Source organism: Cherax quadricarinatus, chromosome 62 (assembly GCF_038502225.1).
Source record: "Cherax quadricarinatus isolate ZL_2023a chromosome 62, ASM3850222v1, whole genome shotgun sequence".
NCBI classification, from domain to species: domain Eukaryota; kingdom Metazoa; phylum Arthropoda; class Malacostraca; order Decapoda; family Parastacidae; genus Cherax; species Cherax quadricarinatus.
Window position 1 is genome coordinate 6,900,742 of NC_091353.1, and position 26,372 is coordinate 6,927,113.

Below are 26,372 nucleotides of genomic sequence, written 5' to 3' on the forward strand. Positions count from 1 at the left end.
TCTTCAATTATTCAGAGTTCCAACAGTAAATATATTCACCACTCACTATAAGCTAAAGATAAAAATATTTTAAGGTAAGTAATGTGTGTATTGTACAGTAGTCCTCCCTGCATCTGCAGGGGATACGTTCCAAGACTTACTGCTAATACTTGAAACCACAGATAGTAGCCAACCATGTATACAAGTTGTGTTTCATTTACATCTGTACCTATAAAGCTAATTGATAAATTATGCACAATAAGATGAGAATTAGTATTTTTCACTGATGGGAAGCACTTCACTGCTTCTCTTAGGCCTTGAAGAACTGCCAGCATCACTACTTTTGTGTTCTGGGGCCATTATTAAACAAAATTAATTTTTTTCAGGCCATGCTAAACCGTGTATAACTGAATCTGTGGAATATGAATACAGTGGACCCTTGGTTTTCGTGGTGTCAGTTTTTGTGAATTTTGGTTATCGGTAGCTTTTTTGTCAAAATATAGCATTGGTTTTCATGATTTCCCTTGGATTTTGGCAGTCATACAGAACGTGTCCCAGTGGCCCCGTGCACACAAAGCCTCTCACAGATGCATTCAGAGTCAGTGTGGCATTGTTTCTCGGCGAGTGAATATTACCCTGCGAGGTAATGTGAAACATTTTGTAATAATATTGCTTTTAGCCACCATGGGCCCAAAGAAAGCTGCTAGTATCAGCCCTTTGATACAGGTGAGAAACACGATAGAATTCAAGAAAGAACACGCCAGCCAGGGTACTTCCCCACACACACCAGCCAGGGTTCTTCCCCACACACACCAGCCAGGGTACTTTCCCACACACACTAGCCAGGGTACTTCCCCAAACACACCAGCCAGGGTACTTCCCCACACACACACCAGCCAGGCTACTTCCCCACACACACTAGCCAGGGTATTTCCCCACACACACAAGCCAGGGAACTTCATGCACACCAGCCAGGGTACTTTCCCACACACCAGCCAGGGTACTTCCCCACACACCAACCAGGGGTCCAGTGACTCTCAAGCTGGTGCTAGTGCCAGTAAAAAGCAAAGAAGGAAGGAAGGGAAGTAACCCCCGATAAGGACTTGATACCTGAAGTCTTTATGGAAGGGGATTCACCTTCCAAACAATATAATCAGTCCTCCCTCTCCCCTCCTCCCCGTCTTCCATACACCAACAAGAGTCTTCAATAAAGGTAAGTGTGATGTTATTAATGCTTTATATTGATTTGTCATTCTTTTCTGTATGTAAATTTATATTTAATCTAAAAAAAATTATTTTTTGTTAATACTTTTGGGTGTCTGGAATGGATTCATTGGATTTACATTATTTCTTATGGGGAAAATGGTTTTGGTTTTTTGAATTTTGGTTTTTGGCAGACTCCCTGGAATGGATTAATCACGAAAACCAAGGGTCCACTGTACGTGGACATGTGGGGTTCTACTGTATGTGCATTTTTTGGGCCTAGTTCTAATGGTCACATAATATATGATAGTGTAAACATGTTGTCAGACTTTTATATGCATTAAAAAAAAAAAGGGGGGGGGGAGGTTATATTTCATTCTATAGCAGTAGCCTGGAACCTAACCTGCTGTATAAGTGGGGCCCCTCATGTATTTGAGAGAGGAAAAACTAGAGAGAGACAAGAAGCAAGAGAAAGCAAAAGTAAAAAAGGGTAAGGAAGAAAGAGGAGAAAGCAACAGAGGAAACAACAATGTAAGGGAGAGCAAAACATGGGGGAGGGGAAGTGAATGAAGATAATTATGAATAATAATAATAATAATAATAATAATAATAATAATAATAATATAATATACTGTAATAAAGTATTTTATTTTCAAAAAAGTGTAAAAGCCATACAATTTGTGAAAATTCTATATGCATAGTATTTTAGGCTTATACTAGGCCTAAAACTACTTAATTCTAAAAAAATACATGAAAGGGGGATCTGTTTTTAATTATTATAATCAAAGAAAGTGTTAAACTGACAAGGGCCATCTGTTTTTAATAATATTAATAATAATAATAATAATAAAAATAATGGAAAGCCATGACCCTTTTTAACCCATGTCAACAGATTTTTAGAGCTGGAAATGAATTCTTCCTCCGTAAATCATGCGTGTCGTAGGAGGTGAATAAAATACCGGGAGCAAGGGGCTAGTAACTCCCTTCTCCTGTATAAATTACTAAATTTAAAAAGAAAAGCTTTTATTTTTCCTTTTTAAATTTAGGGTGACCTAGAAAAAAGAAAGTTTTTCTTTTTTTTAGGCTGCCCTGCCTTGGTGGGATGCGGCCGGTGCGTTGGAAAAAAAAAAAAAAATTCTACTTACGAGTCTAGTACAGTATACTGACAGTAAGATGGATTACAAAAAATACAATACTCTACATCACTACATTTCTTTGTACAACTATGTATCATGGCCAAATAAAAAATAAATATGGTAAACTCTGGATATACGTAACAGATCTCGATACGGCGGACTCTGATATAACAGACTTTTATATTTCTAATATTATTCTATTTTGATGAATACTCATACAATCCCCTGATTAGTATGTTATATAGAGTGTTTTCTGTATAATATGTATTATTTATGTGCGAGTCAAAATTAATAATTGGATAAGCAGGATTAAAGTCATGATATAGGAGAATGAAATGCAATAATCAATCAATCAAGTTTATTCTCTATAAGGATTACAATGTGGGGTTTATGGATTCTGGATATTGTGTGGTTTACATGTTATAAAATACTAATTACGGAGGGGGCCACGAGGACACCTAGCATGGCTAGGCATTTAGGGCAGACTTAGAATAATTCTTAACTTTAAATTATTACAGATTATGGTATTAAGGCTAAGTGACTACATTATAGCAATGTGACTGCTTTTGTTTTGGCACAAAACATAGTGTCTATATTGGAGTATCATAGGCAAACTTATGACTAGTTAGGATTCATTATTTTAAGATTAAGATTCGTATTTCTGTGTTTATAGTCAATGGGTGAGTGAGTGTAAGTGTGAACCACCAGGTGGTTTTCATGTAGTTAGTTGACGGGGTATATCAGGGAGATAAGATGTTTTCTAACTGTAGTTTTGAAAGTGATGAATGTGTCCGCAGTTCTAGAGTTTTCAGGTAGGGTGTTCCAGATTTTAGGTCCTCTGACATCCATTGAATTTTTGTAAAGGTTTAGTTGGACACGGGGAATGTCATAGAGATGTTTGTGTCTGGTGTTATGCCTGTGGATCCTGTCACAACTATCAAGAAAGCATTTTAGGTCAAGGTTAATATTGGAATTTAAGGTCCTGTAGATATAGATTTCACAGTAGTAAGTGTAGATATAGATTGCATAGTAGTAAGTGTAGATGTTCTGAACAGGGAGTAAGTTTAGATCTATGAAGAGTGGGGAGGTGTGTTGCCAGGGATGGGATTTAGTGATTATTCTTACTGTGGCTTTTTGTTGGGTTATTATTGGCTTTAGGTGTGTTGCTGCAGTTGATCCCCAAGCACAAATAGCATAGGTGAGGTATGGATAAATGAGTGAATGGTATAGTGTGAGAAGGGCAGTTTGCAGCACATAATATCGTATCTTGGAGAGGATCCCCACCGTTTTGGATACTTTTTTGTTATGTGTTGGATATGGGTGCTGAAATTTAGGTTGTCGAGGTACAGGCCTAGGAATTTGCCCTCATTATGTCTGGCAATTAGTGTTGTCGATCTTAGTGTTAAGTTGCGCAACACCTGCTCTGCTACCAAACATAATATAATAGGTTTTGTCAGTGTTAAGTATAAGTTTATTGGCTGTAATCCAAGTCGATATTTTGATGGTCTCGAGTTGTGTCATCCTAAAATAAAACTAATAATAAAACTGACAATAATATTAAAATAATAATAATAAAATTAACAATATTAACCCTTTCAGGGTCGGCAGGCCCTCTCCAAAACTTGTTCTCAGAGTCAGAAATTTTTTGGAAAAAAAAAAAATTATTTTTTCTTACGAAATGATAGAGAATCTTTTCCCGATCATAATGACACCAAAAGTAGTATAAAATTTGATGGATAACTTACGGAATTATGCTCTCACGAAGTTAGCGGTCTCGACGATGTTTACGCATCGATGATTTTGCCCAATTTGAGCCCTATTTTCGGCCAATTCCCATGTTCCAGTCAAAAAAATCATAACTATTTCACTAGAACTCCATTTTTTCTATCGAATGAGTACAAGAAACCACCTATTTACCGATTTCAACTATCCAATAAAGTGGTCAGAAATTAGCAATTTTGCCAATTTCACACAAATTTCAAAAGATGCTAATTTCCAAATAGGGTCCAAAATAAACAAGACAGACATTCCTGGAACTAAAATAACATTTCCTCTGTTCATTAGTCATGTCCCCAGGCCTCTCTTACATTTATTTTGCTTTCCACTTTGAATTTTTCTCACATATAAATAGAAGATTTACTGTTATGCAGACTGCTGCATTAGTGTAGAAATGGTATAAATAATATCAGCGCACCTGTGAAAGAATATTAGACTTGCCAGTTGACGTGTGTTGGACGCGTGGCATGATTTGTTTACTTTTGAACTTTGGCAAAAATCGAACATTTCTGCTACTTTGAGCTTAATTTCAAGGTACTTTTCATTGTGAAACCAATCAAAATCATCTCAATTTCTGTAATATGCCTTCCATTCTATAAAATGAGATCAGGAAAACTAGAATACAACCATAAATAGCATACAAAAATACACTGCAAAGTCACTGTTTTAAACCAAAAATACGGTCGGAGTTTTTTTTTCCTCATTATCCACCGTGTGCTGCAAGATTTTTTCATATTGTGCACACTGACCACAAAGACCTGGCTTTCTCTCGCTAGATTTGAAGGTGCTAGAATTTATGCATACTAGTACGGGACCAATCCTGGCGTGCAAGCCGTACTAGTATGGCACTAACCCTGAAAAGGTTAATATAATAATGCATATAATAATAATAATAGCAGAAATAATAAAACCGACAATAATAATAATGATATAAAAGGGTAAAGATAGAGCCAATAAAGTAAGGGGATACACAACATAATAAACAAGACAAGAAGTAATATAAATGATTAGGCTGTTTAAGCACCGTACTTGTTCTGACTTTAAATACATTTATATTATGTCTTTTCAATAAGGAAGAGTTGAAAATGACATACAACATCACTTTTGATGCAATATAGTCTTGATTTTGTGGTTAATTTCCTCATTTTTTCATTCCGATGTATTCTGCTAACATTGTTGTTCATTTTGATGTATTCTGCTATGCACTGATGCATTCTCCTATGCATTTTTTTAATTTTAATGCTTTTTGCAATTCATTTAGCATTAAACTGAATCCAAGTTAGCAGACTCATAATTATGTGCAGCACTTGTACTGACCATCTCCTTCACCATCTTTAAGAGGTGTATATGACCTATGTTCTCTCTTTCTAGAATGATCAACTCGTCTATTATCAATGGTGGGCTCAAAATTTCGTGTCCCAGGCTTAATTCTGATATATTTCTGGTATGACCTTCCAAGGCCTTGGCATCACTAATGAGCCTCTTATTGATGATATTCCTGGCCTTTTCATTCTGTTCAATCTTTTTCTTCATCTCTGTAATCTGTTCCTCCTTTTTATCATACATATTTTTCATAAAATAGTCAATTTTCTCCTCATGGGTTACTAAAGTGATGTATTCTTTTTTTTCCATCTTGTGATCCATCCAGTTGTGAAAGCATCCTATCTTGCTGCATTTTCCCGTGGAGGGTACTTTGGAACAGGAAGTAGCAAGTGCAGCTGCAATAGTGCATAATGCCCCCACACCAGCAAGTGGCGAAAACACCCTTCCTGCAATGAGTCCAACTGCGGCTGATGGTCCAGCAATTTCACCGAAGGTTAGGTTTTCATGATGTCCTGTACAGGTACTACGACACTTACTACAGTTGTGGACGTGGTAATCTCCTTCTACTAAAACCGCAATATTTTTCTCCCTCCGTACTGTGTAGATATAATTTATGTCACTTAGCTCAACCATCAAGTCCTTTAGTGAGTATTTAAACTTTTCAATTGTGTCGTCAAGCTCAGCTAAGCACTTTACATTTTTCATCAATCTATTTTTGGTTTCCTCTAGGAGTTTCCTTTCTAGTAAAAGGTTTCTAGTTTGTTTGAGACTCACTGCTAAACAATTCTCTAAATCTTTAAAAAAAAAACTGTAAATTTCCTGCATATTCATCCATCTATACTTCAGACAAGCAAGAATATTTCTGCTATAATCATTGTTACTATGTGACACATATAAAGGCCAGTTGTCCATTTTATAGAAGTTGACAAAGTCTACTTGGGCATGCTTCACCACGTTAACGACCTCACAAGTGTCATCTGAGGCAAATGTAGCTAGAAGACGTGTTACACTACCAATGTTTCTCCCAAGAACAGAGCTAAACTCTTTAAGCATATTTATATGATGTGCTGATATCCTGTTTTGATTTGCCTTGGCTACTAAAGCAACACAGTTAAGATCATCAATACCATAATCATTTGTCAGGAAATGAGTCATTCTCTCTATGGCAATTTTCTCATAATCTTCTCTGGTGTCGCCAAACCCGGGTGTGTCTATCAACATATAATTACACTGTAGAGGCATTCCTTCTTGATGATAGACAATGTAGGCAGTGACATACTCTGTCTGACTCTCTACTTGATGAAGATAATCTCTGTCAACTTGGTCTTTCAACTTAAACCTAAAATTATCTTCAAAGTTGACACCAAAGAGGAAGTTGATCATGGCATCGATGGCACGAGTCTTCCCGGCACCTGTCTCCCCCAGCAGGAGGACTGACTTGATGGCTTCCTTATTCTCAGGTCCAATGGTCATAACTTGTATCTTGTGGTCCTCGTCCTTGTGAAGATCTTTAGTCTTTATCTCATAGGTTGAAAGTCCAGCTTTCTCTTCCACTAGTGAACAATGGTGCTCTATCAAGTGCTGCTTCAGCTGGGCGTTTGATGTGCTAATCTGAAAAAAATCAGTTGTTTATTCTAGGGCCTTTTTTGTGCAGAATAGAAAAATATCACAGTTCCTAGGCCTTTTGTGTATCCATATGCTCTTGCACTACCATCAACGATAAACTAGCCACTACCATCCACACGATGGATATGAGGTGCACAATAAACTGGCCACTACCATCCACAAGATGGATATGAGATGCACCATAAACTAGCCACTACCATCCACAAGATAGATATGAGATGCACCATAAACTAGCCACTACCATCCACAAGATGGCAATGAGATGCACTATAAACTAGCCACTACCATCCACACGATGGATATGAGGTGCACAATAAACTGGCCACTACCATCCACAAGATGGATATGAGATGCACCATAAACTAGCCACTACCATCCACAAGATAGATATGAGATGCACCATAAACTAGCCACTACCATCCACAAGATGGCAATGAGATGCACTATAAACTAGCCACTACCATCCACAAAATGGATATGAGATGCACCATAAACTAGCCACTACCATCCACAAGATGGATATGAGATGCACCATAAACTAGCCACTACCATCCACAAGATAGATATGAGATGCACCATAAACTAGCCACTACCATCCACAAGATGGCAATGAGATGCACTATAAACTAGCCACTACCATCCACAAAATGGATATGAGATGCACCATAAACTAGCCACTACCATCCACAAGATGGATGAGATGCACCATAAACTTGCCACTACTGTCCACAGGATGGATACAAGGTGCATAATAACCATCCACAAGATGGATATGAGATCCACCATAAACTAGCCACTACCATCCACAAGATGGATATGAGATCCATCATAAACTAGCCACTACCATCCACAGGATGGATACGAGGTGCACAATAAACTAGCCGCTTTGGTGACAAAATCTAAAAATCTAATCAAAGTAATCTGTAATTCTAAAAGAACAAATTATATAGAACTTTGACATTTAAAACATTATGGTTTTTATAGGTTATTCCTTTACCATATTTTATTTAGAGAATAAAGTTTTAAAATCAGAGTACAGTGGAACCTCATCACTTGAACTTAATTTGTTCCAGAAGGCTGTTCAAGTGCTGATACTGAACAAATTTGTTCCCATAAGGAATAATGTAAATTAGATTAATCTGTTGCAGACACCCAAAAAATACGCTCACAAAAGCACTTATAAAAATGCACGTCGTGTTTGTTTGGTTGAGTGCCGAGCAAAAGGCCGACTACTGAGCGATTTGTTTACCGAAAAAGAGCTCAATAACAGAGCTGAGTACCAAGGTTCCACTGTACTATCATTATTTACATTTTCTTGGACTTCCTTTATTTTGTTCTAACAAGACCACATACATTATTTAAATGGTAATGTAAATCACTTATAAAATAAGTAAAAATTGTAAAATAAAATTATTAAATTGGAATACAAGGCAGAGTTGCTTAATGCAGTTTTAATAATTCTTAAAAATTTTCACTTGTGTATGAAAATTGTGAAATCAAAGCACAGCATTTAAATATGTAATTTAAATGTAGTGTACATGGTAAAATTAGTGCTATGACTATTGTTTTACCTCTAAGTCTGCATTAAAAAAAATACACATTACTTTCCTGCACAAGTAAGGTTGTATATTGATAGATTATACATACCAAGAAATGTATGTTGCTATGTATACATGCTAAGAGCATTCAAATTCAAATATTTATTTCTTTGCACAGTACATAATGTGTAGTTAACATGCGGTAAATACGTATATTGTTAAATACAAAGAAAACCACTAACATGCTTGAGAATTTCAGGCAGACTAATATTAATGCTGACACACTACTTAAAACTAAACACAGCTTATGGAGTGGTTAATTTTAGTTACATATTATTACATGAAGAAGGGTAGCAAAAATTCTATAATAAAATTTATAGTAGAGGGGCTGCAAAAAAAAAAAATGATTACAATAAGTACAATTTACAATAGTACAATTTTAAGTGTATGCTAATAATTAAATTGATTTAGTGTTCTTAAGTTAATTGGGATTTCTTGAGTAGTTTCAAATTGGTTCTGTGATTTCCAGCACAGTACAGTGTTGGTATAGTTAAGTTTTAAAGCTCTTCTTTTTAGTAATTTATACATGAGAAGGGGTTACTAGCCCATTCTTCTTGGCATCTAGTCGCCTCCTACGACACATACAGCTTACGAAGGAAGAATTCTGTTCCATTTTCCCATGGAGATAAGCAGAAATAAACAAGAACCAGGAAGAAAATAGAAAAAATCCCAGAGGGGTTAGTATATACAGTGGTACCTCAGGATACGAGCAGCTCAAAACGCAAGCAGTTATGTAAGTGTATTTATGTGAGTGCTTTTGTAAGTATTTTTGGGGGTCTGAAACAGATTAATTTACATTATTTCTTACAGGAACAAATTCGTTTGGTATCAGCACCAAAAGCCTTCTGGAATGAATTAAGTTCGTATCCTGAGGTACCACTGTATATGCTTGTACATGCATGTACGTATAGTGTGACCTCAGTGTAAGTAGAAGTAGCAAGACATACCTGCATCTTTGCATGTTTATGAGACAGAAAAAGACACCAGCAATCCTATCATCATGCAAAACAATTAACCCTTTCAGGGTCCAGAGGCCAAATTTCCAAGTGTGCACCAGTGTCCAAGAATTTTCAAAAAATAATTTTATTTTTTCTTATGAAATGGTAGAGAATCTTTTTCTGAAGGTAATAAAACAAAAAGTACGAAATTTGGTAGAAAACTGACGAAATTATGCTCTCGCGAATTTTGATGTGTCAGCGATATTTATGCATTGGCGATTTTGCCGACTTTGACTCCCATTTCAGGCCAATTACATTATTCCAGTCGACCAAATTCTTAGTTATTTTAGTAGTATTACTTCTATTCTATCGATTGAGCACAAGAAATCGCCAAATCAACTGTTTCAACTACAAAATAATGTGATCAGAAATTGGTAATTTGGCCAATTTAGTGCAAAGTTCAAAATATTCCAATTTCAAAATAGGGTCCAGAATAAATAATGCAGGCATTCCTGGAACTAAACTAACATTTTCTCTGTTCATTAGTTATGTTTTCAGGCTTTACAAATGAATTCCATTTTGATTTTTTATTCACATAATGAATTTTTATTCAAACTAAAAAATAGAAGATTTACTGTTATGCAATATTGTAATAATTGTATAAATAATATCATCACATTTGTGAACGTATATCAGACCTACCAGCTGGCGTGTATTAGACGTGGGGGCCATTTGTTTACTCTTGAACATCGACAAAAATTTAACAGTTTCACTACTTTGAGCTCAATTTCAAGCCATTTTCAATACTAAAACCAATCAAAATCACCTCTATTTCTGTAATATATCTTCCATTCTATCAAATGAGACCAAGAAATCGCAAATACAACCATAAAAAAACATACAGAAAACACTGCGGTCGTTGTTTTAATCGAAAATTATGGTCTAAGTTTTTTTTCTCTCATTTTGCACTGTGTTGCAGGATTTGTTTTATGTGGTGCACACATACCACATAGATGTATTCTCTCATATCTAAGCCCAAATTTACTTCTCACAGCTTATCAGAGTGAGCTGAGCTCATGGCGTAGATCTACGGTTTGGACCCTCAACGTAAAGCCGTAGATCTACGGCACGGACCCTGAAAGGGTTAAAGGCAGGCAGACAGGGGATCTTTTGCTGGTTTGGGCAATAAATTCCAGATCTTGGGGCCCTGTAAGTGCAGAGGTGGCCCGTAGTCTGGTAGGAAAAGCTCTTACTTCACATGCTCAGTGTCCAGGTTTGATTCCTGGCAAGGGTGGAAACATTGGATGTGCTTTACCTTTGATATACCTTTGAAGAATTTCGAGAGTATATCTACTCTCTGAGCCCGGCCATGGGCCAGGCTCATCTAGTGCTCGCCTGGTCAACCAGGCTGTTGCTGCTGGAGGCCCGCTGCCCCACATATCCATCACAGCCTGATTGATCTGGCACCTGGTGAAGATACTTGTGTAGTTTCCTCTTGAAGGCTTCAACACTTGTTCCAGCAGTGTTTCTGATATCTTCTGGTAAGATGTTGAAAAGTCTGGGACCCCGGATGTTGATACAGTGTTCCCTTATTGTCCCCACCACACCCCTGCTACTCACTGGGTTTATTTTACACTTCCTCCCATATCTCTCACTCCAGTATGTTGTTATGGCAGTGTGCAGATTTGGGACCAAGCCCTCGAGTACCTTCCAGGTATATATTATCATGTACCTCTCTCTCCTCCACTCCAATGAGTACATGTTCAAGACTTGCAGGCATTCCCAGTAGTTTAGGTGCTTTACTGGCTCAATGTGAGCCGTAAACAATCTCTGTATTTGTTCCAGCTCCGATATTTCTCCTGCCCTGAATGGGGCCGTCAGCACTGAGCAATATTCTAAGTGAGGGAGCACTAGTGATTTGAAGAGTGCCACCATTGGCATTGTTTCCCTTGTTTTGAAAGTTCTCAATATCCACCCAGTCACCTTCCTGGCTGTCATGATCTTCGTCTTGTTATGGTCTTTAAAAGAAAGGTCTGCTGACATAATTATTCCTAGGTCTTTTACGTGTTCCTTACGTTCTATTTGGTGACCCTCTTGAGTTTTGTATATAGTGCTCCTTTTGAGTTCTTCATTCTTTCCATACCTAAGCAGCTGGAACTTATCACCATTGAACGCCATGTTGTTTTCCACTGCCCACTGGAAAATCCTGTTTATGTCTTCCTGTACTTTTTCAGTGTCCTCTACCCTACTGACTTTCATGCTTATTTTAGTGTCATCTGCAAATGATGATACAAAAGTGTGCTGGGTGTTTTTGTCTATGTCTGCTATGAGGATGAGGAACAGCAGAGGTGCCAGGACAGTGCCTTAGGGCACTGAGCTTTTGACCTCGCTGATGCTGGATCTTGCCCTGTTCACTACTACTTTTTGTGTTCTGTGTGTTAGGACCGCGAATATCCATCTGCCTATCTTCCCCGTAATGCCCATGGCCTTCATTTTGTGCGCTTTCACTCCATGATCACATTTGTCAAATGCCTTTGCAAAATCTGCGTAAATCATATCTGCGTTTTGGTCGTCTTCCAGTGCCTCCATAATTCTGTCATAATGGTGACAGACATGATCGTCCTGCTCTAAAACGATGCTGGTTCGGGTTATGTTGGTTGTGCTGGTCCATGAAATTTGTAACCTGCCGTCTCATCACTCTTTCGAAGATTTTTATGATGTGAGAGGTTAGGGCTACTGGTCTGTAATTTTTAGCTAGTGCTCTACTACCTCCCTTGTGCAAAGGAGCTATGTCTGCACTCTTTAAGGCCTCCGGTATTTCACCTAGATCTAAGCTCTTTCTCCAAAGAATACTGAGGGCTCGTGCTAGTGGTACTTTGCACTTCTTTATAAATAGAGCATTCCATGAATCTGGTCCAGGTGCTGAGTGAGTGGGCATGTTTTCCATTTCTTTTTCGAAATCTATGGGATTTGTACTAATGTCAGTTAGTTGGTCTGTGCGGCCTTCTTCTGGAGTGAAAAATATTTCTGCATTTTCTACCTTGCTGTCATTTAGTGGGTTGCTGAACACCGACTCATACTGTTCTTTTAGGATTTCGCTCATTTCCTGTTCATCGTCAGTATACGAGTCTCCTCTCAGTAGTGGTCCAATTCTACAGGTAGTTCTTAGCTTGGATTTTGCGTAGGAATAGAAATATTTTGGGTTTCTTGCAATATCCTGTATGGCCTTTTGTTCCCTTTGTACTTCTTCTGTGAGGTATGACATCCTAAATTTTTGCTCTAATTCAGTGATCTCTCTGCTAAGTCCATCTTTCCTCTGTTGTAGCATATTTATGTTTTTAAGCAGTTCAGTAACCCGTTTTCTTCTTCTGTACCATCTCCTACGCTCTCTCTCTATATCTGATCTTCCTCTGGGTTTCCTCAATGGTACATGTTTCATACATACTTTGTATGCTTCTGTATTCAGCTTCTCTAGGCTTCCTTACACCTATTGTCCATGTTCATTCATCAGTAAAATGGGTACGTGGGTGTTACTTGACTGGTGTGAGTTGCATCCTGGGACAAAACTGACCTAACTTGCAGGAAATGCTCTGCATAACAAGCGGCCTCTCTATATAGTAGTGTGTCATTGATGTCAGCTAGGCCTGTATACCTTGTTTACCTGGAGTTTACCTGGAGAGAGTTCCAGGGGTCAACGCCCCCATGGCCCGGTCTGTGACCAGGCCTCCTGGTGGATCAGAGCCTGATCAACCAGGCTGTTACTGCTGGCTGCATGCAAACCAACATACGAGCCACAGCCCGGCTGGTCAGGAACCGACTTTAGGTGCTTGTCCAGTGCCAGCTTGAAGACTGCCAGGGGTCTGTTGGTAATCCCCCTTATGTATGCTGGGAGGCAGTTGAACAGTCTCGGGCCCCTGACACTTATTTTATGGTCTCTTAACGTGCTAGTGACACCCCTGCTTTTCATTGGGGGATGTTGCATCGTCTGCCAAGTCTTTTGCTTTCGTAATGAGTGATTTTCGTGTGCAAGTTCGGTACTAGTCCCTCTAGGATTTTCCAGGTGTATATAATCATGTATCTCTCCTGCCTGCGTTCCAGGGAATACAGGTTCAGGAACCTCAAGCGCTCCCAGTAATTGAGGTGTTTTATCTCCGTTATGCGCGCCGTGAAGGTTCTCTGTACATTTTCTAGGTCAGCAATTTCACCTGCCTTGAAAGGTGCTGTTAGTGTGCAGCAATATTCCAGCCTAGATAGAACAAGTGATCTGAAGAACGTCATCATGGGCTTGGCCTCCCTAGTTTTGAAGGTTCTCATTATCCATCCTGTCATTTTTCTAGCAGATGCGATTGATACAATGTTATGGTCCTTGAAGGTGAGATCCTCTGACAAGTACTTATAGAAATATATTATTATTATATTATTACATTTTTGCATAGGGTGAGATGGACACGAGGAATGTCGAAGAGAGTTTTGTGCCTTGTGTTATGCCTGTGTTCTGTCGTAGCTATCAAGGAGAAGTTTTAGAGGAGGGTCTATATTGGAATTTAATGTTCTATATATATAGTAGGGATAGTAATAAGAGTGCATATTTTGTATATTAAGTTCAAACTCCTGAAGAGCAGTGGGGTGTGTTGTTTGGCACAGGAATTGGTGATCATCTGCACTGCAGCTTTTTGTTGGATTATTAATGGTTTAAGGCGATTAGACATAGTAGATCCCCAAACACAAATATCATAGGTTAAGCAAGGGTAGATTACAGTGGTATAGTGTAATCATAATATAATCATAACCAAACCTGTAATTTCTTAAACAATTGAACTTGATAAAACCCATTTATTATTTTTTATTAACACATCAGCCGATTCCCACCAAGGCAGGGGGGCCAGAAAAAGAAAAACTTTCATCATTATTCACTCCATCACTGTCTTGCCAGAAGGGTGCTTTACACTACAGTTATAAAACTGCAACATTAACACCCCTCCTTCAGAGTGTAGACACTGTACTTCCCATCTCCAGGGATCAAGTCCGGCCTCCCGGTTTCCCTGAATCCCTTCATAAATGTTACTTTGCTCACACTCCAACAGCATGTCAACTATTAAAAACCATTTGTCTCCATTCACGCATGCCTGCTGGAAGTCCAAGCCCCTCGCACACAAAACCTCCTTTACCCCCTCCCTCCAACCTTTCCTAGGCTGACCCCTACCCCACCTTCCCTCCACTACAGATTTATACACTCTCAAAGTCATTCTGTTTTGTTCCATTCTCTCTACATGTCCAAACCACCTCAACAACCCCTCCTCAGCCCTCTAGATAATAGTTTTGGTAATCCCGCACCTTCTCCTAATTTCCAAACTACGAATTCTCTGCATTATATTCACACCACACACTGTCCTCAGACATGACATCTCCACTGCCTCCAGCCTTCTCCTCGTTGCAACATTCACCACCCATGCTTCATACCCATAGAAGAGCGTTGGTAAAACTATACTCTCATACATTCCCCTCTTTGCTTCCACAGACAAAGTTCTTTGTCTCCACAGACTCCTGAGTGCACCACTCACCCTTTTCCCCTCATCAATTCTATGATTCACCTCATCCTTCATAGACCCATCTGCTGATACGTCCACTCCTTAATATCTGAATACATTCACCTCCTCCATACTCTCTCCCTCCAATCTGATATCCAATCTTTCATTACGTAATCTTTTTGTTATCCTCATCACCTTACTCTTTCCTATTTTCACTTTTAATTTTCTTCTTTTACATACACTACCAAATTCATCCACCAACCTCTGCAACTTCTCTTCAGGATCTCCCAAAAGCACAGTGTCATCAGCAAAGAGCAACTGTGACAACTCCCACTTTGTGTTTGATTCTTTATATTTTAACTCCACACCTCTTGCCGAAACCCTCGCATTCACTTCTCTTACAACCCAATTGAACAACCATGGTGACATCACACATCCTTGTCTAAGGCCTACTTTTACTGGGAAATAATCTTCCTCTCTCCTACATACTCTAACCTGAGCCTCATTATCCTCATAAAAACTCTTCACTGCTTTCAGTAACCTACCTCCTATACCATACACCTGCAACATCTGCCACATTGCCCCCCTATCCACCCTGTCATATGCCTTTTCCAAATCCATAAATGCCACAAAAACCTCTTTACTCTTATCTAAATACTGTTCACTTATATACTTCACTGTAAACACCTGGTCCACACACTCCCTACCTTTCCTAAAGCATCCTTGTTCATCTGCTATCCTACTCTCCGTCTTACTCTTAATTCTTTCAATAACAACTACGATACACTTTACCAGGTATACTCAACAGACTTATTCCCATATAATTTTTGCACTCTCTTTTATCCCCTATGCATGCTCTCTGCCAATCCCTAGGTACCTTACCCTCTTCCATACATTTATTAAATTACAGCACCAACCACTCCAAAACTATATCCCCACCTGCTTTTAACATTTCTATCTTTATCCCATCAATCCCAGCTGCCTTACCCCCTTTCATTCTACCCACTGCCTCACAAACTTCCCCCACACTCACAACTGGCTCTTCCTCACTCCTACAAGATGTTATTCCTCCTTGCCCTATACATGAAATCGCAGGTTACCTATCTTCATCAACATTTAACAATTCCTCAAAATATTCCTTCCATCTTCCCGATACCTCCAACTCTCCATTTAATAACTCTCCTCTCCTATTTTTAACTGTCAAATCCATTTGTTCCCTAGGCTTCCTCAACTTATTAATCTCACTCCAAACTTTTTCTTATTTTCAATAAAATTTGTTGATGACATCTCACCCACTCTCCCATTTGCTCTCTTTTTACATTGCTTCACCATTCTCTTAACCTCTCTTTTTCTCTCCATATACTCTTTCCTCCTTGCATCACTTCTACTTTGTAAAAACCTCTCATATGCTAACTTTTTCTCACTTACTACTCTCTTTACATCATCATTCCACCAATCACTCTTCTTCCCTCCTGCACCCACTTTCCTGTAACCACAAACTTCTGCTGAACACACAAACACTACATTCTTAAACCTACCCCATACATCTTCGACCCCATTACCTATACTCTCACTAGCCCATCTATCTTCCGATAGTTGTTTATATCTTACCTTAAATGCCTCCTCTTTTAGTTTATACACCTTCACCTCTCTCTTACTTGCTGCTTCTATTTTCCTTGTATCCCGTCTACCTTTTATTCTCACCTTAGCTACAACTAAAAAGTGATCTGATATATCTGTGGCCCCTCTTTAAACATGTACATCCTTAAGTCTACTCAACAGTCTTTTATCTACCAATACATATAGTCAGATAGACTGTTGAGTAGACTTCAGGATGTACGTACATGTTTATAGAAGGGCCACAGATATATCAGATCACTTTTTAGTTGTAACTAGTCAGATATGACTAAGACCCACAGGACAAATGTTTCCTGAGGCTGGTCTTAGTCATACAATGACCCACAGCTGCAGCTTTTGGTCATCTGACTGAGGCCTTCCCCTTGCTTACCACTCCTGCACTTTATCTAACCTTTGGAAAAACTTGCCAGATGAATTAAAAATTGCAGCTTACTACTAGACTTAAAAACTTAAAAAATAATTTGCATGTTTAACGTATTTCCATGGAGCAATTTTTAATTTACTTTACATACAAATTATAAATTACGCAATTTAATCATATCTCCAACCATCATTACTTAGTTTTTAATTCTATCTTTACATACAAATTATAAATTACGCAATTTAATCATATCTCCAACCATCATTACTTAGTTTTTAATTCTATCGAAGTTAAAATTAACCCGTAAACGGTCCAAACGTATATATACGTTTTTTCAACATTTGAAAGTATGTAAAAAAAGTAGATCTTTTTTTTCTACATTTGAAAATGTGTAAAAAAAACTTTGATCTACTTTTTTTTTTGTTATATTTGAAAATATGTAAAAAAAACTTAGATCTACTTTTGTAGCACTACTCATGTGACCGTAGATCTGCTTGGACCGTTTACGAGTTAAGTCTGAATTTAATGTCTCACTAAATGCTCAGTTTTGATAAAAATTTATATTACAATATCAGGTAATTTTATATTTTAATGGGTCCTACACTTACATTAGCCAATGTATTTATTTCAATACTGCTAGTACTGGTATTAGCTGCAGATTGTCTGAAATGATGTGCATAACTACAGGCTTCCCTATCTTCATCAACATTTAACAATTCCTCAAAATATTCCTTCCATCTTCCCAATACCTCTAACTCTCCATTTAATAACTCTCCTCTCCTATTTTTAACTGACAAATCAATTTGTTCTCTAGGCTTTCTTGTAAGATATATTATGTATATTGAGTACTCTTAACCTCCCATTCTAACTCCAAGAAGATTAACAGACTCAATGGAAATAAGACAGACAGTCCTCAGTGAAGAACTGATTTAATTGGGTTATCCTGGTTACTAACTTTCTTGGCAAATAATCTCAACAAAATCTTCATCATAACCTACCTCAGAATTGTCTATGGAAGTAACAAGTCCATCGAAACTCGAGGGTGAGCTGGGCTGGGCAGACAGTGGCAGTGAGGAAGGTGGCACCTCACTCCTGGTGCCCACCGTTCTTACTTCAGAAACAATATTGTTCCTAATGTCATCATTCTTCTCTGTACTACTCTGCTTCCACTTCTTGCCACTCTTCCTCTTTTTAGATCTTGATCTTGATCTTGGCATCTTGATGACCTGTGAGCAGAAGTCAAGACTCATTAATAGTCATTATGACTTTTCATTACAGGGACTTTCCTGTAAATCTGTATACTACTACTACTACTACTACTAATAATAACAATAATAATAATTTTTTTTCAGCATGATATGTGTTTGTACAAAGGAGTATAACAACTGGATGTACATGCCAAAAGCCACTTTATATGCAGAGCATTTCAGGCAAACTTAAGATTAATGTAATATGTAATCTACTCTTACAACAACTGTATTATGTATTGATTGGCAATAAACTTTTTCATTTTCATATGGTCATTCCTACCTGGTGGGAAAACTTCAAAACAAAGTGTGAATTACATCAAGGCTAGGCATTATGAATCCAGTCCCAATTAATGTTTTGAATTTACAGTACAGTCGTCCCCCATATCCACGGGGCATACATTCAGAGACCTACCATAGATGCCCAAAACCATGGATAGTAGTGAACCCAATATGTATAAGTTGTTTTTCGTTTATGTACATATCTATAATAAAGTTTAATTGATAAATTATGCACAATAAGTCGAAAATTACCACTTTTTCATTGGTGGGAAGCACTTCACAGTTTCTCTTAGTCTTTGAAGAACTGCCACCATCACTAATTTTGTGCAGGTTTAAAGCTTATTGTTGGGCCATGGTAAACCATGGATAACTAAAACTGCAGAAACCTAATCTGCAGTTATGCAGGCTCTACTGTACATACATACAGCCTCTCCTCACTTAATGATAATGTTCCGTACCTAAGACCACGTCGTTAAACGAATTCGTCGCTAAGTGAGGAGCATTCTATAATGGTGATGGGTTTGTGTCAGCCATCTTTGATATTGTTTTAATGTCACCTTTGCACCATTTATAACATTTCTGGTACAATTTTATATGTTTATACATTAGTGTACTGTATATTGAAATAAACACAATAGAGGAAATCAGCTCTAATATACATTACTACTTAGGTATAAATACTGGTCAGAGAGCCCATTATAAGTCCGAGGCGGTTGGGTGCTTAATGCTGTGTGCTGGGTGATTAATACTGTGTAAACAAGTACGGTACGTCACTAAGTGAGGAGAGGCTGTATTGAACAAGGAAAACTTTGGAAAAAAAGTACATCCCATATCACTAAAGTCTGGCCACTCCTAATTTAGAGATTTGAATAAGGGCAGCATTGCCTACATATATAGTAATTTGAGTCTGACGATTCTCATGGCTTCCTATTGTTGAGTGATGGAATGAATTGGGGTAGATTGACAAAAGTTGATTCCCAGGCACAAATACCATAATAAACTGAATAAAAAATCCTACTTAACATTCTATGTTTAATTCTTAAACTGTCTTTCAGCATTATGGTTAGTTTGTGCAAGAAAGGTACATACCAGGAGGCAGCTCTGATGAAAACTCACCCTCACGCGAACTTTTAAATCTCTGCACAAAATTCAATTTAAACCAGCAAATAATAGAGCCTACTAGACTGGAGAATACACTAGACCTCATCTTCACTAACAATGATGATCTGATAAGAAATGTCACCATATCAAAAACAATATACACTCAGATCACAACATAATTGAGGTTCAGTCATGTATGCGCGGAGCCCCAGACCGACATAATGAGATTAGTCACGAGGGAGCATTCACCAAATTCAACTTCAATAACAAAAACATAAAGTGGGACCAAGTAAACCAAGTCCTAACCGATATAAGCTGGGAAGATATACTAAGCAACACAGACCCCAACTTATGCCTAGAACAGATTAACTCGGTGGCACTCGATGTATGCACAAGGCTTATTCCTCTAAGAAAAAGGAGGAGTAGATGTAAAACAGAAAGAGACAGGCGCTCCCTTTACAGGCGACAGAAAACAATAACAGAGCGGCTAAAAGAGGTCAATATATCTGAAATGCGTAGGGAGACACTGGTCAGAGAAATAGCAAGCATCGAACTTAAGCTAAAAGAATCCTTTAGGAGTCAGGAATCGCGGGAAGAACTAAAAGCCATAAATGAAATCGAAAGAAACCCAAAGTATTTCTTCTCCTATGCCAAATCAAAATCGAGAACAACGTCCAGTATTGGGCCCCTACTTAAACAAGATGGGTCCTACACAGATGACAGCAAGGAAATGAGTGAGCTACTCAAGTCCTAATATGACTCAGTTTTTAGCAAGCCGCTAACCAGACTGAGAGTCGAAGATCAAAATGAATTTTTTATGAGAGAGCCACAAAATTTGATTAACACAAGCCTATCCGATGTTATCCTGATGCCAAATGACTTCGAACAGGCGATAAATGACATGCCCATGCACTCTGCCCCAGGGCCAGACTCATGGAACTCTGTGTTCATCAAGAACTGCAAGAAGCCCCTATCACGAGCCTTTTCCATCCTATGGAGAGGGAGCATGGACACGGGGGTCGTCCCACAGTTACTAAAAACAACAGACATAGCCCCACTCCACAAAGGGGGCAGTAAAGCAACAGCAAAGAACTACAGACCAATAGCACTAACATCCCATATCATAAAAATCTTTGAAAGGGTCCTAAGAAGCAAGATCACCACCCATCTAGAAACCCATCAGTTACACAACCCAGGGCAACATGGGTTTAGAACAGGTCGCTCCTGTCTGTCTCAACTATTGGATCACTACGACAAGGTCCTAAATGCACTAAAGACAAAAAGAATGCAGATGTAATATATACAGACTTTGCAAAAGCCTTCGACAAGTGTGACCATGGCGTAATAGCGCACAAAATGCGTGCTAAAGGAATAACAGGAAAAGTCGGTCGATGGATCTATAATTTCCTCACTAACAGAACACAGAGAGTATTCGTCAACAGAGTAAAGTCCGAGGCAGCTACGGTGAAAAGCTCTGTTCCACAAGGCACAGTACTCGCTCCCATCTTGTTCCTCGTCCTCATATCCGACATAGACAAGGATGTCAGCCACAGCACCGTGTCTTCCTTTGCAGATGACACCCGAATCTGCATGACAGTGTCTTCCATTGCAGACACTGCAAAGCTCCAGGCGGACATCAACCAAATCTTTCAGTGGGCTGCAGAAAACAATATGAAATTCAACGATGAGAAATTTCAATTACTCAGATATGGTAAACATGAGGAAATTAAATCTTCATCAGAGTACAAAACAAATTCTGGCCACAAAATAGAGCGAAACACCAACGTCAAAGACCTGGGAGTGATCATGTCGGAGGATCTCACCTTCAAGGACCATAACATTGTATCAATCGCATCTGCTAGAAAAATGACAGGATGGATAATGAGAACCTTCAAAACTAGGGAGGCAAAGCCCATGATGACACTCTTCAGGTCACTTGTTCTATCTAGGCTGGAATATTGCTGCACACTAACAGCACCTTTCAAGGCAGGTGAAATTGCCGACCTAGAAAATGTACAGAGAACTTTCACAGCGCGCATAACGGAGATAAAACACATCAATTATTGGGAGCGCTTGAGGTTTCTAAACCTGTATTCCCTGGAACGCAGGAGGGAGAGATACATGATTATATACACCTGGAAAATCCTAGAGGGACTAGTACCGAACTTGCACACGAAAATCACTCACTACGAAAGCAGAAGACTTGGCAGACGATGCACCATCCCCCCAATGAAAAGCAGGGGTGTCACTAGCACGTTAAGAGACCATACAATAAGTGTCAGGGGCCCGAGACTGTTCAACTGCCTCCCAGCATACATAAGGGGGATTACCAACAGACCCCTGGCAGTCTTCAAGCTGGCACTGGACAAGCACCTGAAGTCAGTTCCTGATCAGCCGGGTTGTGGCTCGTACGTTGGTTTGTGTGCAGCCAGCAGCAACAGCCTGGTTGATCAGGCTCTGATCCACCAGGAGGCCTGGTCACAGACCGGGCCGTGGGGGCGTTGAACCCCGGAACTCTCTCCAGGTAAACTCCAGGTAATACCATATAATACCAACAAGATAAAAGTACATTTGCAACATCAGGTTATCTTTCTTGTAGACGTTTCGCCATCCAGTGGCTTTATGAATGCAGATTCTTGGACATAACTAGAAGACAGTAGACCTATATACAAAAGATGAGGTAATCAGTCCCTCAGTTGGTGTGGAGAGCACCGTGGTCGTAGATTCTGGAGCACAGGCAAGGAGACTGGAGCTTACATAGGTGTCAGTGGATAGGGACGTGTAGCAGACGAGGGCATAGTCACTGGTAGGCGAGATTCCCCAGTGGAAGTAGGCCATACCCCAGGGTTCGATCCCCGACATGAGTGGAAACACTGGGGCGTGTTTTCTTAAGATACCTGCTGTTCCTGTTCACCTAGCAGTAAGTAGGTACCTGGGTGTTAGCCCATTTACACCTGCCATCACTGGGTGTAAGTGGAGTGATGTGAGTCACATCCTGGGGAACAAAATTAACCTAAGTACGTAGCAGGAAATGATCTACATAACCAGGGGCTTTCTATAAAGTATGTCATTGATGTCAGCTATGGTCTGTATAAGTTGTAACATGTACTTGTAGAAATAATTACATATAAACTAGATCTTTGTACATCATAAAAAGAAATAAAAATTTGAATTTGAATTATGGATAAATTACGAAAAAGTAGTATAATGTTGATAACAGACTAAATGCCATAGAATATCGTAGAGATTATCCCTCCATTCTTTGACACCGTCTTCGAGACCCCCGGCCATCTTCGAGGCCCCCAGCCGTCTTCGAGGCCCCAGGACATCTTTGAGGCCCCCATCCGTCTTCAAGGCCCCTGGCTGTCGTCGAGACCCCTGGCCGTCTTTAAGACCCCCGGCCATCATCGAGATTCCCGGCCATCGTCGAGATTCCCGGCCGTCGTCGAGACCCCCGGCCGTCGTCGAGACCCCCAGCCGTCGTCGAGACCCCCGGCCGCCGTCGAGACCCCCGGCCACTGTCGAGACTCCCGGCCGTCGTTGAGACCCCTGGCCGTCGTCGAGACCCCGGCCGTCGAGACCCCCGGCCGTCATCGAGACCCCCGGCCGTCGTCGAGACCCCGGCCGTCGTCGAGACCCCCGGCCGTCATCGAGACCCCCGGCCGTCGTCAAGACCCCTGGCCATCGTCGAGACCCCTGGCCGTCGTCGAGACCCCCAGCCGTCGTCGAGACCCCTGGCCGTTGTCGAGACCCCCAGCCGCCGTCGAGACCCCCGGCCGTCGTCGAGATCCCCAGCCGTCGTCGAGATCCCCGGCTGTCATCAAGACCCCCTGGCTGTCTTCAGGCAAAGTCAGTACCTGACCAGCCAGGGTGAGGTTCCTACGTTGGTTTATGTGTGACCAGCATTAACAGCCTGTGTGGAAAATACTGTATATATTTTCCAGAAATTCAGTATTTATATGTAAATAGATGGCCATACTGTATTTAATAATATTTATGTCATAGAAAATGGAAAGCCTGCATCTGCGTAGAAGGGGACTCACCATCTTGGTTTTGAATTGGATACAACGTTAATATAATGGGAAAAATTTTTCGTGCTCTAGAGGTTAAAATTGGATTGACACCTCTCAAATAGGAGGCGAAATTGTTGGACATGCATTCCTGCATAACTTGAGATATCAGATGACTGGACAAGACAGCTCCAGGAACCTCAGATAAGCTCTCTAGATTTGTGTATAATTCTGGCCAGTGTTTTCATAAATTTAGTTAGTGAGGTTTTTCTGAGTATGATACAACTTAATATCCAGTCAAATTGGTGAGTGATATTAAGATATATTTTCCTTCTGTTATGTATATGTGAATTTATATATAATCATTTTTTAATATACAGTCCACAAATTTATATATTTACCAGTATTCCTGGTGTATGTATATTTAATTAATAATTAATAGGTCCAGAGCAACTTGCGGTTATGACAGTGGTAGGTATCGAAGGGGGGACATTTTTTGCGACCTAGGTGTCCCAAATTCCTACTTGTCTATGTAACATTGATAAATAATAATTATCTTTGTTATCATTTACTGTTATGTACATAATTAGTTACATCCAGATAAATGCAATTTTCCACAGCCTGGTTGATCAGACCCTGATCCACTACCAGGCCTGGTCATGGACTGGGTCACGGGGAGCGTTGACCCCCGAAACACCCTCTAGGTATGTCATTTACACACATGTTCAACTATGTATGATAATTGCACTTATATACCTGTGCCTAAATAAACTTAAATTACTTATTCCGTCCATTAAAAAGAAAAAAAATACGTAACTATGTAAAAATGAATTATACACCAATAGGAAAAACTTTCCAAATCATAATTTACAAAAACGTATTATTATTATTATTATCAAAAGGAAGCGCTAAACCCGTCCCCAACAGAAAGGTAAAACTTCTGGTGATTATTTATATTTGGACTCTTCAGCTTCGGTTAATATTTTTTTGGATTATCCTGGTTAATTTACACGTGTGTTACTATGTATGGTGACTGTACTTATGTCTACCTGTGCCTAAATATACTTAATTACTTACTAAAGTCCGAAAGTTTCTGGGAAGTGATGACTGACAGGACTGGTTCCTATCCTGTCCAGTTTGAGGATTATAGGACCGCTGCTGCTGACACCGTAACGAACCCGGCTTCATTATCCATTATTAGAACCAGGGGAAGCGCTAAACTCGTAGGATTATACAGCGCACGTGAGAGGGGGGATGGAAGGTATTCAGGCTCAGTTCAGGGAACTGCATCCCAGATCCAATTTCCTAGATCAAGAGCCCCTCACCAGCGTCAAGGAACCTTCCTTGAGAGGCTTCATAACCTAGTGACCCATATATACAAATTCAAAATGTAAAGCAACATCAGAGGGAGCTGAATGTTGGGTGTAGATCTTTCATATTGCAAATAACACATCATCAGGAGCTTTCAGTGTTGCAGAAATTGAGTAGAAAGTTCAGGTAGTCTGTCACTCCATTGTGATGTACTGTTTGTTGATCCATCTGTTGACTGTTAGTTGATCCTAATACTGACTGTTGATACTGCTGTTGACTGTCTCACTCCATTGTGATGTACTGTTTGTTGATCCTAATGCTGACTGTTGATCCTGCTGTTGACTGTCTCACTCCATTGTGATGTACTTTTTGTTAATCCATCTGTTGACTGTTAGTTGATCCTACTGTTGGCTGTTTGTTGATCCTGCTGTTGACTGTCTCACTACATTGTGATGTACTGTTTGTTGATCCATCTGTTGACTGTGAGTTGATCCTACTGTTGGCTGTTTGTTGATCCTGCTGTTGACTGTTTGTTGATCCTCCTGCTGACTGTTTGTTGATCCTGCTGTTGACTGTTTGTTGATCCTGCTGTTGACTGTGTGTTGATCCTGCTGTTGACTGTTTGTTGATCCTGCTGTTGACTGTTTGTTGATCCTGCTGTTGACTGTTTGTTGATCCTGCTGTTGACTGTTTGTTGATCCTGCTGTTGACTGTTTGTTGATCCTGCTGTTGACTGTTTGTTGATAATTCTGTTGAATGTTGATCCTTCTGTTGATTGTTGATCCTGCTGTTGACTGTTTGTTGATCCTGCTGTTGACTGTTTGTTGATCCTGCTGTTGACTGTTTGTTGATCCTTCTGTTGACTGTTGATCCTGCTGTTGACTGTTTGTTGATCTTGCTGTTGACTGTATGTTGATCCTTCTGTTGACTGTTTGTTGATCCTGCTGTTGTCTGTTTGTTGATCCTGCTGTTGACTGTTTGTTGATCCTGCTGTTGACTGTTTGTTGATCCTGCTGTTGACTGTTTGTTGATCCTGCTGTTGACTGTTTGTTGATCCTTCTGTTGACTGTTGATCCTGCTGTTGACTGTTTGTTGATCTTGCTGTTGACTGTATGTTGATCCTTCTGTTGACTGTTTGTTGATCCTGCTGTTGTCTGTTTGTTGATCCTGCTGTTGACTGTTTGTTGATCCTGCTGTTGACTGTTTGTTGATCCTGCTGTTGACTGTTTGTTGATCCTGATGTTGACTGTTTGTTGATCCTGCTGTTGACTGTTGATCCTGCTGTTGACTGTTTGTTGATTCTTTTGTTGACTGT

At 39.6% G+C, this 26,372-nt stretch overlaps 1 protein-coding gene across 1 annotated transcript; it reads right to left on the reverse strand.

The window, feature by feature from the left end:
- Positions 1-2,661: 2,661 nt before the first annotated feature.
- Positions 2,662-24,949, reverse strand: LOC128687267 (uncharacterized). The gene is made up of 3 exons (XM_053774612.2): positions 24,824-24,949; positions 18,105-18,332; positions 2,662-7,028 (listed from the first exon to the last, which is right to left on the reverse strand). Exons 1-3 carry the CDS (start codon positions 24,932-24,934, stop codon positions 5,358-5,360), a joined length of 2,010 nt encoding a protein of 669 aa, XP_053630587.2. The 5' UTR covers positions 24,935-24,949; the 3' UTR covers positions 2,662-5,357.
- Positions 24,950-26,372: the final 1,423 nt, after the last annotated feature.